Source organism: Oncorhynchus kisutch, linkage group LG18 (genome assembly GCF_002021735.2).
Source record: "Oncorhynchus kisutch isolate 150728-3 linkage group LG18, Okis_V2, whole genome shotgun sequence".
NCBI classification, from domain to species: Eukaryota; Metazoa; Chordata; class Actinopteri; order Salmoniformes; family Salmonidae; genus Oncorhynchus; species Oncorhynchus kisutch.
The window spans coordinates 52,467,032-52,482,132 of NC_034191.2; the positions used below are offsets into that span (position 1 = coordinate 52,467,032).

General features: G+C 41.6%; 2 protein-coding genes across 2 annotated transcripts in view; one reads left to right on the forward strand and one right to left on the reverse strand.

Annotated features, from left to right (window-relative positions):
- Nucleotides 1-7,529, forward strand: part of LOC109908755 (LYR motif-containing protein 4B) — a 58,125-nt gene extending 50,596 nt beyond the window's left edge. The window contains exon 3 of the mRNA XM_020507430.2: nt 6,775-7,529. Within this exon, the coding sequence (XP_020363019.1) occupies nt 6,775-6,825 (51 nt within the window). The 3' untranslated portion in view covers nt 6,826-7,529. The remainder of the gene's footprint in view (nt 1-6,774) is intronic.
- Nucleotides 7,530-12,454: 4,925 nt separating this feature from the next.
- LOC109909701 (protein phosphatase 1 regulatory subunit 3G-like) lies at nt 12,455-13,554 on the reverse strand. Its single transcript, XM_020508708.2, has one exon. It carries the CDS (start codon nt 13,416-13,418, stop codon nt 12,573-12,575), a length of 846 nt encoding a protein of 281 aa, XP_020364297.1. The 5' UTR covers nt 13,419-13,554; the 3' UTR covers nt 12,455-12,572.
- Between the last annotated feature and the right edge of the window lie 1,547 nt (nt 13,555-15,101).

The following is a 15,101-nucleotide window of genomic DNA, read 5'->3' on the forward strand; positions in this document are numbered from 1 at the left end:
CTATCTGATACATGGCCAGGTGTTTGCATGTCTTTGAAATTTGCTGGAAACATCTGGCTTCTCACCAGCTGTGAGGAGAATAAATATAGAAGAAGCACTAGGAGGTTGGGAAACAGGTGAATTTAACAAGATAACGAGTCCCCACGCCTCATCCTAGCCTTAAACACTCATGTTCTTCAACTCCATGGGGTGGGTAGCAGCATCTGGTACCCCCTATATATTTGCTGAAGGACAAGGGCATGCCCATCACAGGTGTTCCCCTGGGGTGCCAGCCACCCAATGCCTTGCTGATGTCAGGGGAAAATAAATCTGCAGTACCACTCCACATTGGCCCCAGGTGCAAGCAGAACTGGCACACTTAGAGGGCATGGGGTTGGTAGACTGTATGGATGGCACAGAGCAATGGTAGGAGCATAGAGCAGGGCTGGTGTTATGGGCCTTAGGGGGCCTGGACCACCATACTGTACCTCCTTGCCCATCCAACTAAAATACATTGATAATTAATTTGGCCAAGGCTCGCGCCAACAGAAAAAGCCTAATCAATCTCAGTTAAAGCATCCGAGCGAGTGAAACCACACACCTCTGTCTCAGTATGTGTAGACCATGCGTTGTTTCTGATGCTGTCTGGACCAAAATAGTATGGCATGTAAGTATTTTTATTTAAGTACTTCACACCACTGATTTTACATGTACTGTAGGCCTACGTATTTTACAGGGATTGCGCTATAATGATCAATGTCATGACTAGGACGGTGGCGGTCATGACATTTTGTCAGCCGGTGATCACGGTAACTGACCGTTAATTAACATAAACACATTTAGCATCTCCTGGCTTCCACGCATAGCCTTAAAGCCACTGATGCAGACCTTTTCGAATATCTACATTTTAAAAAGTCTAAATCCATCACAATAAATGGTATGAAGAAAATGTATTCTATTTCAGAAGAACAGAATAGCATACTCAGTTGTCCTTATGTTAAGCCCTGATCTGACTATGCCATATGGCTGTGGGCTACACTTGTTCATTTAGCAGCCAAGATTTGGTTAGAATTCTGTGGCATTATTTTATAGTATGAAGAATACAATTGAACATAGCTGAATAAAATATTAATTATATTTTCTCCATAGGATTTGAGGGAATCTGGACATGCAGCTATTCTGTGTTGAACGGTTAACAAAGAAACATGTACTCCTATATGTTTAATTTAGAGTTATTTTTGTAAAGTTAGTTACAAATGTTGGGCTATATGTTTTGATACATTGTAAGGCTGAATGATGATTTGAAAAAAGTTGAATGAACGGCATGAGCTCTGCTTTGTTTGTTTTTTTGCGCAGGCTGTATACACTTCATCAGTCTCTCATTCAATTTTACAAGAACTTGATAATGCATCAAATTTCTCGACTGTGCTACAGGATGCACATTTCTGTTTGAAAAAGCTAGCCTTTGCTTTCCTAATTGCCTGTGTATGTATATTGGTTCCTAACTTCCTTGAAAAGTTGCATATCGCGGGGGCTATGTGATGCTAATGCAGTACGCCACATGATGTTTTTGTGCCGGTCAAGGGCAGTCAAGTCTGGAGTGTACCAAGGCTATATCTGTTCATAATTAATTTTTTTGAATGGGGCATGCTTAAGATGGTGAGGGAAGCACTTTTAAAGAATAACCAGGCATCCTCTACTAATGGAATGAGGACAATATCCTTCCAGGATACCCGGGCCAGGTTGATTAGAAAGGCCTGCTCGCTGAAGTATTTTAAGGAGCGTTTGACAGTGATGATAGGTGTTTGTTTGACCGCGGACCCATTACGGACGCAGATAATGAGGCAATGATCACCGAGATCCTGTTTTGAAGACAGCAAGGTGCATTTCGAGGGCAGGTTGGCCAGGATGATATCTATGAGTGTGCCCGTGTTTACGGATTTAGGGTTGAACCTGGTAGGTTCCTTGATAATGTGTGTGAGATTGAGGGCGTCTAGTTTAGATTGTAGGATGGCCCGGGTGTTAATCATATCCCAGTTTAGGTCACCTAACAGTAAAAACTCTGAAGATAAATGGGGGGGGGGCAATTCATTCACATATGGTCTCCAGGCCACAGCTGGGTGCTGTGTGAAAATCAATATTCCAAACATAGTCTGGGACAGTTGTGGGATGCGATAGATTATTGCAACCACTAGCATCAAAAAACCTGTTTTAAGCAATGAGCCTGATGCAATGTATGAGAGCATTTTAACTAATAGTGTTGATACACTATTATTCTATTTCTTCACATTATAAGCTCGGCAATGCACACACGGCAGTAGGCTATTAGCGCGAATGTTCCAATAGCAGAAAAACGCAATTCTCAAAAGTGACCACAAATGCGATTTATGCAGTAATGCTAAAGGTGCATTTATATGGTGAAAATTCTAATTTGAAACTCACACGTATGTACAGTGCCTTCGGGAACGTATTCAGGTCCTTTGACTTTTTCCACATTTTGTTACGTTATTCTAAAATGGATATAAAAAAAGATATAAAAATCCCTCATAAATCTACACACAATACCCTATAATGACAACGTAAAAACCATATATATATTTTTTTTAAATGTAGCAAATTTATTAAATAGAACACATACCTTATTTACATAAGTATTCGGACTCTTTGCTATGAGACTCGTAATTGAGCTCTGGTGCATCCTGTTTACTTTGATCATCCTTGATGTTTCTACAACTTGGAGTCCACTTGTGGTAAATTCAATTGGTTGGACATGATTTGGAGAGGCAGAAACTTGTCTATATAAGGTCCCACAGTTGACAGTCCATGTCGGAGCTAAAAGCAAGCCTTGAGGTCGAAGGAATTACCCGAGCCCCGAGACTGGATTGTGTCGGCACAGATCAGGGGAAAGGTACCAACAAATATCTGCAGCATTGAAGGTCCACAAGAACACATTTACCTCCATCATTCTTAAATGGAAGAACTTTGGACCCACCAAGACTCTTCCTGGAGCTGGCCGCCCCGGCCAAACTGAGCAATCAGGGGAGAAGGGGCGTGACTAAATGGTCACGCTGAATTTAACTGTCTAATGACTCTTGACCGCCGGTGTGGTGTTAATACGGTCACATTAACAGCCCAAGTCATGACACAAGCACAATGAAAGAGCCATAAGCTATAATATAATCATGTTATTATACCAGAATCCAATTGGTAGCATATTACATGGAAAATTCATGATTAATGTATAATTTACAATGTAATGTGTTTACTGGTGATTTCACCATTTTTATTTAGTCAACACATTCACAAATTGTGGCTGTGATCAGTTTTTAGGTTTGGGTTGATTTGAGTTTTATAGCTAGTAAGCAGCCCAAGCAAACATCATTGTGCATATCTTTCTTCACCCACCATCAACATCAACAATCTCTGTAATCCTCCTCCATGCCATTTACCTTCTGATTTTTGTCTCCATATTCTAGCGAAGCGACATCATATAGAGTTGGAAAACCAGACCCAGCAATGATTGACTTTCCTCCATATGTTTTGGTTTTGCTTGACCGGAACTAATGACCGGTGGAACTATGTTTCATAAACGGAAGATTTTCAAGCAAACATCTGCTCCTCACCGAATTGGGTAATGGCAGCGGAAGCCACGTGCAATTTGCATCAAGTTCTACCGCTCCGCTGGCAGGGTTCTTGCCGCTCACCTTCCCACAATCCACTGCGCTTTGCTCCATGTTTCCCCATTGAAAATGAATGGGGCGGAACGTCGTCTTGACACATTCAGAAGTGGTGAAAACCCTCCACAGCCTACTACAAAATAGCCTATAGAATGGCGCACAGAATACAATCCAAACCAGTATCCTGTTGAAAAGGCTTGGTCTTTGTACAGCTGGACAGGCAACAGTGTCTTTCCCCAATACTTTAATGTCCAGGCATAAAGCAGGACCCCCAAAATAACACCAAGGCCTTTGGCATCACTTTTGTTTGTTATAAGCCAGGTAAAGGGAAAGGAGTACACTGCAATATTCCGTGCTTTTTAAAATCCAGCAATATTAACTGGTACAAACTGTAACGCAGTAACGAAGAAGATGGCAAAAAAACAAAAACAGGTGCCTGTTGCGAAGCTCTGGTAGGTTTATAAACCTGCTAGGGTAATGTAGCTCTGCACTTTTAAACCAGCCATAAGCAGGTGCAAACTTTAACACGGGCCTTTAACAGGCCTTGTTGGTTTATATATCCACGTCCAGTAGATGGCTGTGCTCCCTGTTCTGGCTGTGGCAGCCGTAGGGGGTTCTGACGGATGGCTTGTGTCAACAGAACACAGGCATATTTACACAGGGGCAGGGGCTCTGCGAAATGGATCTTAATGCTCCTCTTTACTGAGCCATCCCTTTGAGAAATGAACAGGCGCAGCCTTAGCCGACCTTGCATATGTTCGCTCATTTCTCTGTCACTGCTGCCTTTTAATGTCGAAACCATATATTGGATTTAGCCCCAGTGTCAGTCAGTGTTTGGGGAAGGGGATACCTAGTAATTTGCACAACTGAATGCTTTCAACCGAAATGTGTCTAACGCATTTAATCAGAGAGGAGGTCTGAATCAGAGAGGTGTGGGGGGCTGCCTTAATCGACATCCATGTCATCGGCGCCTTGCTTAAAAGGCAGATCTTTCCTCTTTGCAGGCTTGGGGCATTGAACCAGCGACTTTTGGGTTACTGGCCTAACGCTCTTAACCTCTAGGCTACTTGCATGAGAGGGAGGAATGAGCTGCTTTGGTTCTGTTGATACAGCAGGTTAGGGTGTGTTTGTGTGTGCACTCAGCAAAAAAAGAGACGTGCCTTTTTCAGGACCCTGTCTTTCAAAGATAATTCGTAAATATACAAATAACTTCACAGATCTTCATTGTAAAGGGTTTAAGGTCACAGTTATGAAAACTTAGGGCACTATAAAAGAGGCCTTTCTACTGACTCTGAAAAACACCAAAAGAAAGATGCCCAGGGTCCCTGCTCATCTTTGTGATCGTGCCTTAGGCATGCTGCAAGGAGGCATGAGGACTGCAGATGTGGCCAGGGCAATAAATTGCAATGTCCGTACTGTGAGACGCCTAAGACAGGGAGACAGGACAGACAGCTGATCGTCCTCGCAGTGGCAGACCACGTGTAACAACACCTGCAGAAGATCAGTACAGCCGAACATCACACCTGCGGGACAGGTACAGGATGACAACAACTGTCCGAGTTACACCAGGAACGCACAATCCCTCCATCAGTGTTCAGACTGTCCGCAATAGGCTGAGAGAGGCTGGACTGAGGGCTTGTAGGCCTGTTGTAAGGCAGGTCCTCACTAGACATCACCGGCAACATCGTCACCTATGGGCACAAACCCACCGTCGCTAGACCAGACAGGACTGGCAAAAAGTGCTCTTCACTTACGAGTCACGGTTTTGTCTCACCGGGGGTGATGGTCGGATTCGTGTTTATCGGCGAAGGAATGAGCGTTACGCCGAGGCCTGTACTCTGGAGTGGGATCGATTTGGAGTTGGAGGGTCTGTCATGGTCTGGGGCAGTGTGTCACAGCAGCATCGGACTGAGCTTGTTGTCATTGCAGGCGTTACAGGGAAGACATCCTCATTCCTCATGTGGTACCCTTCCTGCAGGCTCATCCTGACATGACCCTCCAGCATGACAATGCCACCAGCCATACTGCTCATTCTGTGCGTGATTTCCTGCAAGACAGGAATGTCCGTGTTCTGCCATGGCCAGCGAAGAGCCCGGATGTCAATCCCATTGAGCACGTCTGGGACCTGTTGGATCGGAGGGTGAGGGCTAGGGCCATTCCCCCCAGAAATGTTCGGGAACTTGCAGGTGATTTGGTGGAAGAGCAAGAACTGGCAAATCTTGTGCAGCCCATGAGGAGGAGATGCACTGAAATACTTAATGCAGCTTGTGGCCACACCAGATACTGACTGTTACTTTAGATTTTTACCCCCCTGCCCTTTGTTCAGGGACACATTCTTCCATTTCGGTCAGTCACATGTCTGTGGAACTTGTTCAGTTCATGTCTCAGTTGTTGAATCTTATGTTTCTACAAATATTTACACATGTTAAGTTTTCTGAAAATAAACGCAGTTGACAGTGAGAGGACGTTTCTTTTTTAGCTGAGTTTGTGCTTGTATATACCGTATGTGTATTGAGTGCTGATAAGTTAAAAGCTGTGAATAACTTAAGACATGGGAATTGTGAGTCATCGCTTGATGTTTGAAGTAGCAGGTGACTGTCAAGAATATGTGCAAATATACAAAGATACCCATAGCAAGGGAAAAGTATGCATTTTAATCTGAGCTGTTGAACTGGTACCACTGTTAAACAGATTGTGCACTCATGAGAAGTCCTGACTCTCTCGATTCCAATTTCACTGCGGACTGTCAGAATAGGTCACCAGACTTTGATACTGTAGGTCAATGTTGTAACTTGCTGTATCGATGAACTGAGCTTTGCTCCCACAGTTCAGTATGGATTTGACAGACATCATCTGCCTACAGTAGGAACCACTGAACCACTAAAATGGTGTGGGGAAATGAAACCCAGGTTGTCTGACTATCTCAACAACTAAGTGTTATTTTCATGCAAATATTCCCTGTATAGTGATGTTTATTTACAAAATCAATCAGTTTTGCAACACATTCGTTGTGATTGCCAACACAACTTACCCTAACAATGTTTATGGACGACATATCAAATAATGGAATTCCGGTGAACTTCCCTTTTAAGTAATTTATTTTCTCCTTTCTCCACAGGTTGCCATAGGCAAGATGTACCCGACCCAGAAGACTATTGTTGAGGGGTAGGGTTCGAAGAGAAACCACCGATGGGCATTGATGGAGTGTCTCAGAACGAGAGGAAACGATGCCCAAGAGACCATGGGAGACGGAGCACTGAACCTCAACCTCACTTTCCCTTTCACACAGAAGCTTTATTTTCCGACGCCCTCATTGGATGGATAGGGGGAAAGCCTATGGGTTGGGCCTACTTTGTCTGACATCAAATTGTTCTTTATCTCTAGACCAGTGTTCCCAACCCTCCACATTTTTGTACTAGCCCTGCACTGATAGACATTATTCAACTAGACAGGGGCTTGCTGATGTAGTTGATCATGTTAATGTGTCAGTGCAGCCCTAAAACAAAAATGTGGACTATCTAGCGTTCCCCACGAGAGGGTTGGGAAACACTGCCCTAAACATTTTGTGATGGACTGTCGTAGATCTGAAAGCATCAGATAGGCATTAAAAATAATTGTAACATCCGACTTGGCAACTGTGCAGCGTTGACGACGTAACGATTGTCCTTGGTCCCTATATACTGTACCATCTTCACCATACTAACATAATGAGCTTCTTTTGTGAGCTGTAAGAGTTGTAGCAGTGCCACGGTGTACACACGGTCTTGATTCCCTGTTATATTTTTCTATTGTGTGTTGTATATATGATTTATCGTCATGTAAGATGGTGTATAAACAGATTAAAGATATGCGGATCTGAATCGCATTATTGTCTCCATACTCTTTAGTCATGACTCAGTTGGTAGAGCATGGCACTTGCAATGCCAGGGGTCATGGGTTAGATTCCTGCTGATGCCCCCCATACATCAAATGTATGCATGACTGTAAGTTGCTTTAGGGAAAGGGGGATACCTAGTCAGTTGTACAACTGAATGCCTTCAACTGACATGTGTCTTCCGCATTTAACCCAACCCCTCTGAATCAGAGAGGTGTGGGGTGCTGCCTTAATCAACATCCACGTCTTCGGGGAACAGTGGGTTAACTGCCTTGCTCCGCTTTATGACACTATTATTCTGTAATGACAAGTCTTACAATGCATTAAAGCTGCATGATAATGCATTATACCTGGAGGCAAATAATGGAAATGGATGATGTTACACATGATTTGAAGAAGGCAGTGAATTGGAGTTGGGTGAGATGGTGAATGTATCCCTTTTGTTGGTTTTAGATAAGCAGTGACTTAGTAGTAGACGGAGACTGGTATAACGATTCTATTAACACACAAGGATCAAAGTTGAAAGCTCCCGCATATGTCATCTCCAAATATCTTATCTGCTTCTGATCAGTGTTTTAGGGTGATCAACAAAAGCTGTTTTGAAGCACATGAACATCAAGGGAGGAGACCTGGATTCAAATATGGTTTAAATACTTTCTGTGCTTGATTGAGCTTGCCTTGCTTAATGGACCAATATAATAGTACCAAATGGCAAGTCCTGACCATTTGGCATTCCAGGCAGGCTGCAGTGAACACTCAACGTATTTTAAAGATTTCAGATAGTGATGCTTCCTGGGTTCAAATTCTAAGACAACTGGGACTGATTATGTTTGAATAATAAGAGGATACTTGCTAATGACATTTTAGTTATTATCAACATGTCTAAGAAAAGGAGCATTCCGCATTTAAAACATTTTGTCCTTTCCATTGGTTCATATACAGTTAAAGTCGGAGGTTTAACATACACCTTAGTCAAATACATTTAAACTCAGTTTTTCACAATTCCTGACATTAATCCAAGTAAAAATTCCCTGTCTTAGGTTAGTTAAGATCACCACTTTCAAGAATGTGAAATGTCAGAATAATAGTAGAGAGAACTATTTATTTAAGCTTTTATTTCTTTCATCACATTCCCAGTGGGTCAGAAGTTTACATACACTCAATTAGTATTTAGTAGCATTTCCTATAAATTGTTTAACTTGAGTCAAACGTTTCGGCTAGCCTTCCACAAGCTTCCCACAATAGGTTTGGTGAATTTTGGCCCATTCCTCTTGACAGAGCTGGTGTAACTGAGTCAGGTTTGTAGGCCTCCTTGCTCGCACACACTTTTTCAGTTCTACCCACAAATTTTCTATGGGATTGAGGTCAGGGCTTTCTGATGGCCACTCCAATACCTTGACTTGGTTGGCCTTAAGCCATTTTGCAACAACTTTGGAAGTATGCTTGGGGTCATTGTTAATTTGGAAGACCCATTTGCAACCAAGCTTTAACTTCCTGACTGATGTCTTGAGATGTTGCTTCAATATATCCACATAATTTTCCATCCTCACGATGCCATCTATTTTGTGAAGTGCACCGGTCCCTCCTGCAGCAAAGCACCCCCACAACATGATGCTGCCACCCCTGTGCTTCACGGTTGGGATGGTGTTCTTCGGCTTGCAAGCTTCCCCCGTTTTCCTCCAAACATAACGATGGTCATTATGGCTAAACAATTCTATTTTTGTTTCATCAGACCAGAGGACATTTCTCCAAAAAGTATGATCTTTGTCCCCATGTGCAGTTGCAAACCGTAGTCAGTTTTTTTTTATGGCTGTTTTGGATCAGTGGCTTATTCCTTGCTGAGCGGTCTTTCAGGTTATGTCGATATAGGACTTGTTTTGCTGAGGATAAAGATACTTTTGTACCTGTTTCCTCCAGCATCTTCACAAGGGCCTTTGCTGCAGTCCTGGGATTGATTTGCACTTTTCACACCAAAATACGTTCATCTCTAGGAGACAGAACGCGTCTCCTTCCTGAGCGGTATGATGGCTGCGTGGTCCCATGGTGTTTATACGTGCTTACTATTGTTTGTACAGATGACCGTGGTTCCTTCAGGCGTTTGGAAATTGCTCCCAAGGATGAACCAGACTTGTGGAGGTCTAAAAAAATATCCAAGGTCTTGGCTGATTTGTGGAGGTCTAAAAAAATATCCAAGGTCTTGGCTGATTTCTTTTGATTTTCCCATGATGTCAAGCAAAGAGGCATTGAGTTTGAAGGTAGGCCTTGAAATACATCCACAGGTACACCTCCAATTGACTCAAATTATGTCAATTAGCCTATCAGAAGCTTCTAAAGCCATGACATTTTCTGGAATTTTCCAAGCTGTTTAAAGGCATGGTCAACTTAGTGTATGTAAACTTCTGACACACTGGAATTGTGATACAGTGAATTATAAGTGAAATAATCTGTCTGTAAACAATTGTTGGGAAAATTACTTGTGCCATGCACAAAATAGATGTCCTAACCGACTTGCCAAAACTATAGTTTGTAAACAAGAAATTTGTGGAGTGGTTGAAAAATGAGTTTTAATGACTCCAACAACTGTATGTAAATGTCCGACTTCAACTGTATTCAATAGCCCAATAGCCTAATCGCAGGATTAAAACAACATAACATGTTGCACAGTTACATCAACATACAGTACATGTACCATTTAAGATTGAGACAAACTTTGCAATTTTACATTGTCTATAGTCTGTACATTCGGTTCAGTAGGCCAAGGTCTAAGACTGGACAGTTACATGAACAAGTACATGTACAAGAACATGCTGTGCGGACTCCAGACCTGAGTTCAAATACTATTTGAAATGTTTTAATTTCATATTTGAACACTGGTCTATGTGGTTGTTGTCCAGAGAGATTCTTATCACTGCAGAGCTTCAGCCTGGAAACCAGCCATTCTCTGTTGACAGAGTAAACTCCATGATTTGCTGATTTGCCTCTTGAACTTTGGTCAGGGGACAGGTACGGTATGGGACAACAACCCTGACAACCACCAAGTACTACTGCACTAAAGGGTACATGACAGGCCAAACAAGGGAAGTGACATCACTGGCATGAGTAGTGTGCTGCTCACATACCCACCCGCAGTATTCCAAACACACTGGGAAAGTTCTGACTAGAGAAAGTAGTGGAGTTTTGATAAGGTGATGTCATCATAGAGATTCTATGTAATTATTTGGATGTCAAATAAGTGTTCCATTAAATGTAATTGGCCTATGTATGACTTAATAGCTAAGTAGATGTGTAATATATGCTTTATAATATGATATGCAGTTGACGTAAAGCATGACCAAGTTTCACCCCCAAACATGTAGAATATATACAATTCAGTCATAGCTGTAATGCCAACAGGCACTGTGTCATGCTAACACATAGAGCTCTGTTCTTCTCATGAATTGAAGGAAACCAGTGCTCTCCAGAGAACAGTAAATACTCTAATATGTGCCACGAACCTGCTGCCTCTTAGACCATTTTATTGGAATCAAAGTGTATTGGTTGTGTATACAGATCTGCAGATGTTATACCAGGTGCAGCAAAATGATTGTTACTAGCTCCAACAGTAGAATAAAAAACATGAGCTGGCGCACACCCAGAAAAATGATTTTGTGTGGAGACGCTGACTGATGGCGAATTAACTATAAACTAGCTCCAACAGTGCAGCAGAATGTCTCGCAAATACAATACAAATACACAAATCATCAAAAAATATATAATCAAGAATTGACGAGTCCAATTAACAGTCCAGTGTAGATATTCACTGTTCAAGATCTTTACAAGCCTTTCACTGTGTAGCCATCCACACCAATATAACAGATTGCTCATTAAATCTTTCCTTGGTGTCCATGGGAGTACAAACAATAATTAATATGGTTTGTGGCAGAGAACTCTGGCAGATTTAGCTTCTCACATGATTTTATAACTAGGATAAGTCCCACATTTTCAAACTGCAATATTCTGGGCCCTGAATCAAAGGCTATGACTGAAATGGTACACTACTTAAGATCAGCCATTCCCTTCAGTGCAATGCTTTTGACCAGAGATCGAAAACATTGCACTATAGGTCAAAAGTAGTGCACTCTTTTAAGAAATAGGCTGCCACAAGTTTAGCATTATCTTTTGCCATTGTTTCACATAGGATTAGGTGGTGCACACTGTATGAGTTGACTATATGAAGTACAGTGCCCGGCGCTTATAAGTATGACAATGTGTACAGTGCCAAGGACATTGTACATTTAAGGATGTTTACATCATGTATTCTATCCTTTTCTTTTAGCACTAAATTGATTATTTGGTTCAGTCATTAGCGGAGTGCACTGTACTGCAATTGTTAATATGGCCGAGAACATTCACAATGATGAAACTGATTAACACAATTCATAAATATATCTGAATTCATAAGTCATTACAATTCACAACTCAGCACAGTAGGATAGCGCTCCTGATCAGATTACATGATATGCAAATATTATGTAGAACAGGTGATCAGATCACATGATATGCAAATATTATGTAGAACAGGTGACATCCCCTTTGATTATGGTTATTTGTACTTTAATGTCTCTTAAAATACTTAATTGGCAGTCTTTTAGTATGGTCTTGGGTCTGTGCAGTCCCCACTGGCAGTGGAGCTGATAAATGTTCATCAGTCATTCACAGATCCAAATGGCAATTATTGTGTTATTAAATGCTGTTTCAGAAGAGGTCAGAATGCTCAACTGGACAGATGTAAATTTGGCAACTCCATGTTTTACTTTAAAAAAAGGATGGATCAGAGTGGTTCCCTTTTTTGGTTCAAAGTCAGCACATCAATCTTTAGTAGGCCTTAAGTCATAATCATTATGACCGCATATCCACCTTGATAATAACACGGTGGGGCTAGATGTAAAGGGGAAAATACTAACTTTATTGAAAAGTATATATCATTCCACGTGATAGAGAACAACTTCCTAAGAACACTTGTTGAACGACACCAACTTTACGAACGTGCATAAGAGCGCGTTTTAAGTGGCGTGAAATGCCGCGCTCTCGTAGGTCACCATGCCTGTACAGTGATACTTCAAGGTATAGTTGTGTCCATTGTTGTTATCCCAAAACTCGCCCTGGTCATTCCTGATGTACACGGCGAAGTGCACCGAGGAAGTTGGGTCTAGGAACGGAGGTGTGTACAAGGTAAAGGTATAACGCTCACCGACAATATTGTCATCCACAGGCATGGGTATCGCCTGCGCGTCCACGGAAGACAGCCACTCGTTGAACGTGTACCTCACACCAACTTCCCTCGTACAACAACTTTGAATATTTGTCCGAATCTGCCCACGGACGTCAAACCGGGTGATGGTCACCTTCTCCAGGTTGACGTGGCGCTGCAATACCGTGGTCTCAAAATGTTCAGACTCAACTGGCATCTTGAAAGTTGGGACGAGACGGTCCATGGTCAAGGTGGATTGAAAGTTTATGCACAGGTCCCCAATTGGATACTCTCGGTCCTGTTGTTGAGGGGGAAAGCTCTGCAGTCTTAAAAATACCTTGGAAGGGATTTGCGGTTCTTCTGTTGTGCTGAAGTGCTTCACACTTGCCAAATCAAGCCCCATGGAGTCTGCGAACTTCACCCGTTTTCGGCCGTTATTGGCTATTTCTTCAAAAAGCGTAGCCTGCTTTGGGTACGCGGGCAGGGATTTCGCTCTTGGCCTGTCTTTCATATATATTTCTGGCGGTTCCAATAAGCCATCTTTCAACTCCTCATCATGACCATTCTCCGTTGGCTCCTCGTCAATTCCCGATAGCATGGTTTTACCTGAAATCGGAGAACACTGTTTGGAATCAGACAGGAGGCCTGAATCAGACATATTGGTAATGCGTGCGTTATGAATAAACACCGGAACAGTTCCAATGATGAAGTTTACATTCCCGTGGAACTTCTCGGTTAGTGTGATACGCCCATTTAAAAGCTCATCATCCAATTCTGCCTGTTTCTGTGTTCAGCATCAGTCTTTGGAAAGTTAATGCAATTTCATTTCACGTCATTGCAACGTAATAGAGAGCACTATTCGATGTGGTAAAATAAGGAGGCAATGGAATGATGACGTTCCATTTACCAACTTGGCTTGCATTTAACTAATCTGATCTAACAAAGTGGATATTCGTCAAAATCCGTCATGATTTATGTATTGTAACAGGACCACAATGTGCTTACCTAAGTCCGATTTGGATATAGTTGGCTGTTTTCGCTGCATAACATGTAGAAGTTGTCACTTTTCAGGTTTAGAAGAAGTGACTGCAGTTCGTATAAGCTAACATGCATACATCTTTGATGGTAGTAGTCAAAGTCGTTTTGTAATGCAGTTGATTGGTAAGGATGACATAAACATGCTTTGGGGTTGACATCCATACAAGCATTATGCTCCGTTTTGTACCTCAACATAGTGTGAAATACACATAAACAGTAGACTAAATGTAGGTTAATTTTGCTAGGGGTAATGAGGAGATTCAGGATCCCCCCCCCACACACACACACACACACACATATTTCCATGGCAATTCCATAGTTTTTTTGTAGGCAGTAACTCTGCAATGACTTGGCCAAAGCCTATAGGGAAAATAATGGTGTTTTTGTCTGTTTTTAAAAATATTTTTTATAAACACCAAGAAACAAGGTTTGTGGTAACACAGGTTTAGGAGATCTTACACATTTTGTTCTATTTATGTGCTTGTTTTGATTGGATAAGTGCTTAAAAATTCATATTAAGTTACGTTAGGTGATGAAGATTATCTCATAGAACAAACCCTAATGTAACTTTGGTACATTTTTAAGCATTTATCCATTCAAAACAAGCACATAATTCCTCAAGGTTATCTAATTGAACAAAATGTATAAGATCTCCTAAGCCTGTGTTAACCTCAGACTTTATTTTCAGCATTTCCCAGAACCCCATTCATTTCCCCCACAGGAATGGATGAACGAACCAGAGGTAACTAATTTCTGTTGTTTAGGACTATAAGCTGGCGAGCTCTATTCAAGCTTACGAACAGCTCACCTGCAGACATTTTGTGAATTTTAAAGCACTTATCCAATCAAAACATGCACATAAAGCGCATAAATGCTTCATAATTCATAAAGGTAATGTTAACGGACTGATATATCATAGAACAAAATGTATAAGATCTCCTAAGCTTACAAACAGCTCACCTGCAAGGCACGCTGGTGCGTGTGCTAAAGAGGCATTAGGGTATTGGGCTATAAAATCATCAAATTATTCATTATCAAAATTGTCATTCAATATTAACAAATTCATGTTTTAATGCCAACATCTACATGTAGTTTGGTGACAATATAATACTGTAGGCTATTTTTGCATCAGAAAATAAATAGACCCACATTCGAGACCCTTTCAAACCCTTGATATGAAAATAACCTAGTAACCTAGATAGAATAGGCCTATACTTGTTTGTTGCTCAAGAATGATCATTACTGTGATTTCAGCCACAAAAACAACATTGCATTGATAAGTGATAGCCTTCTGTGTTTCCAG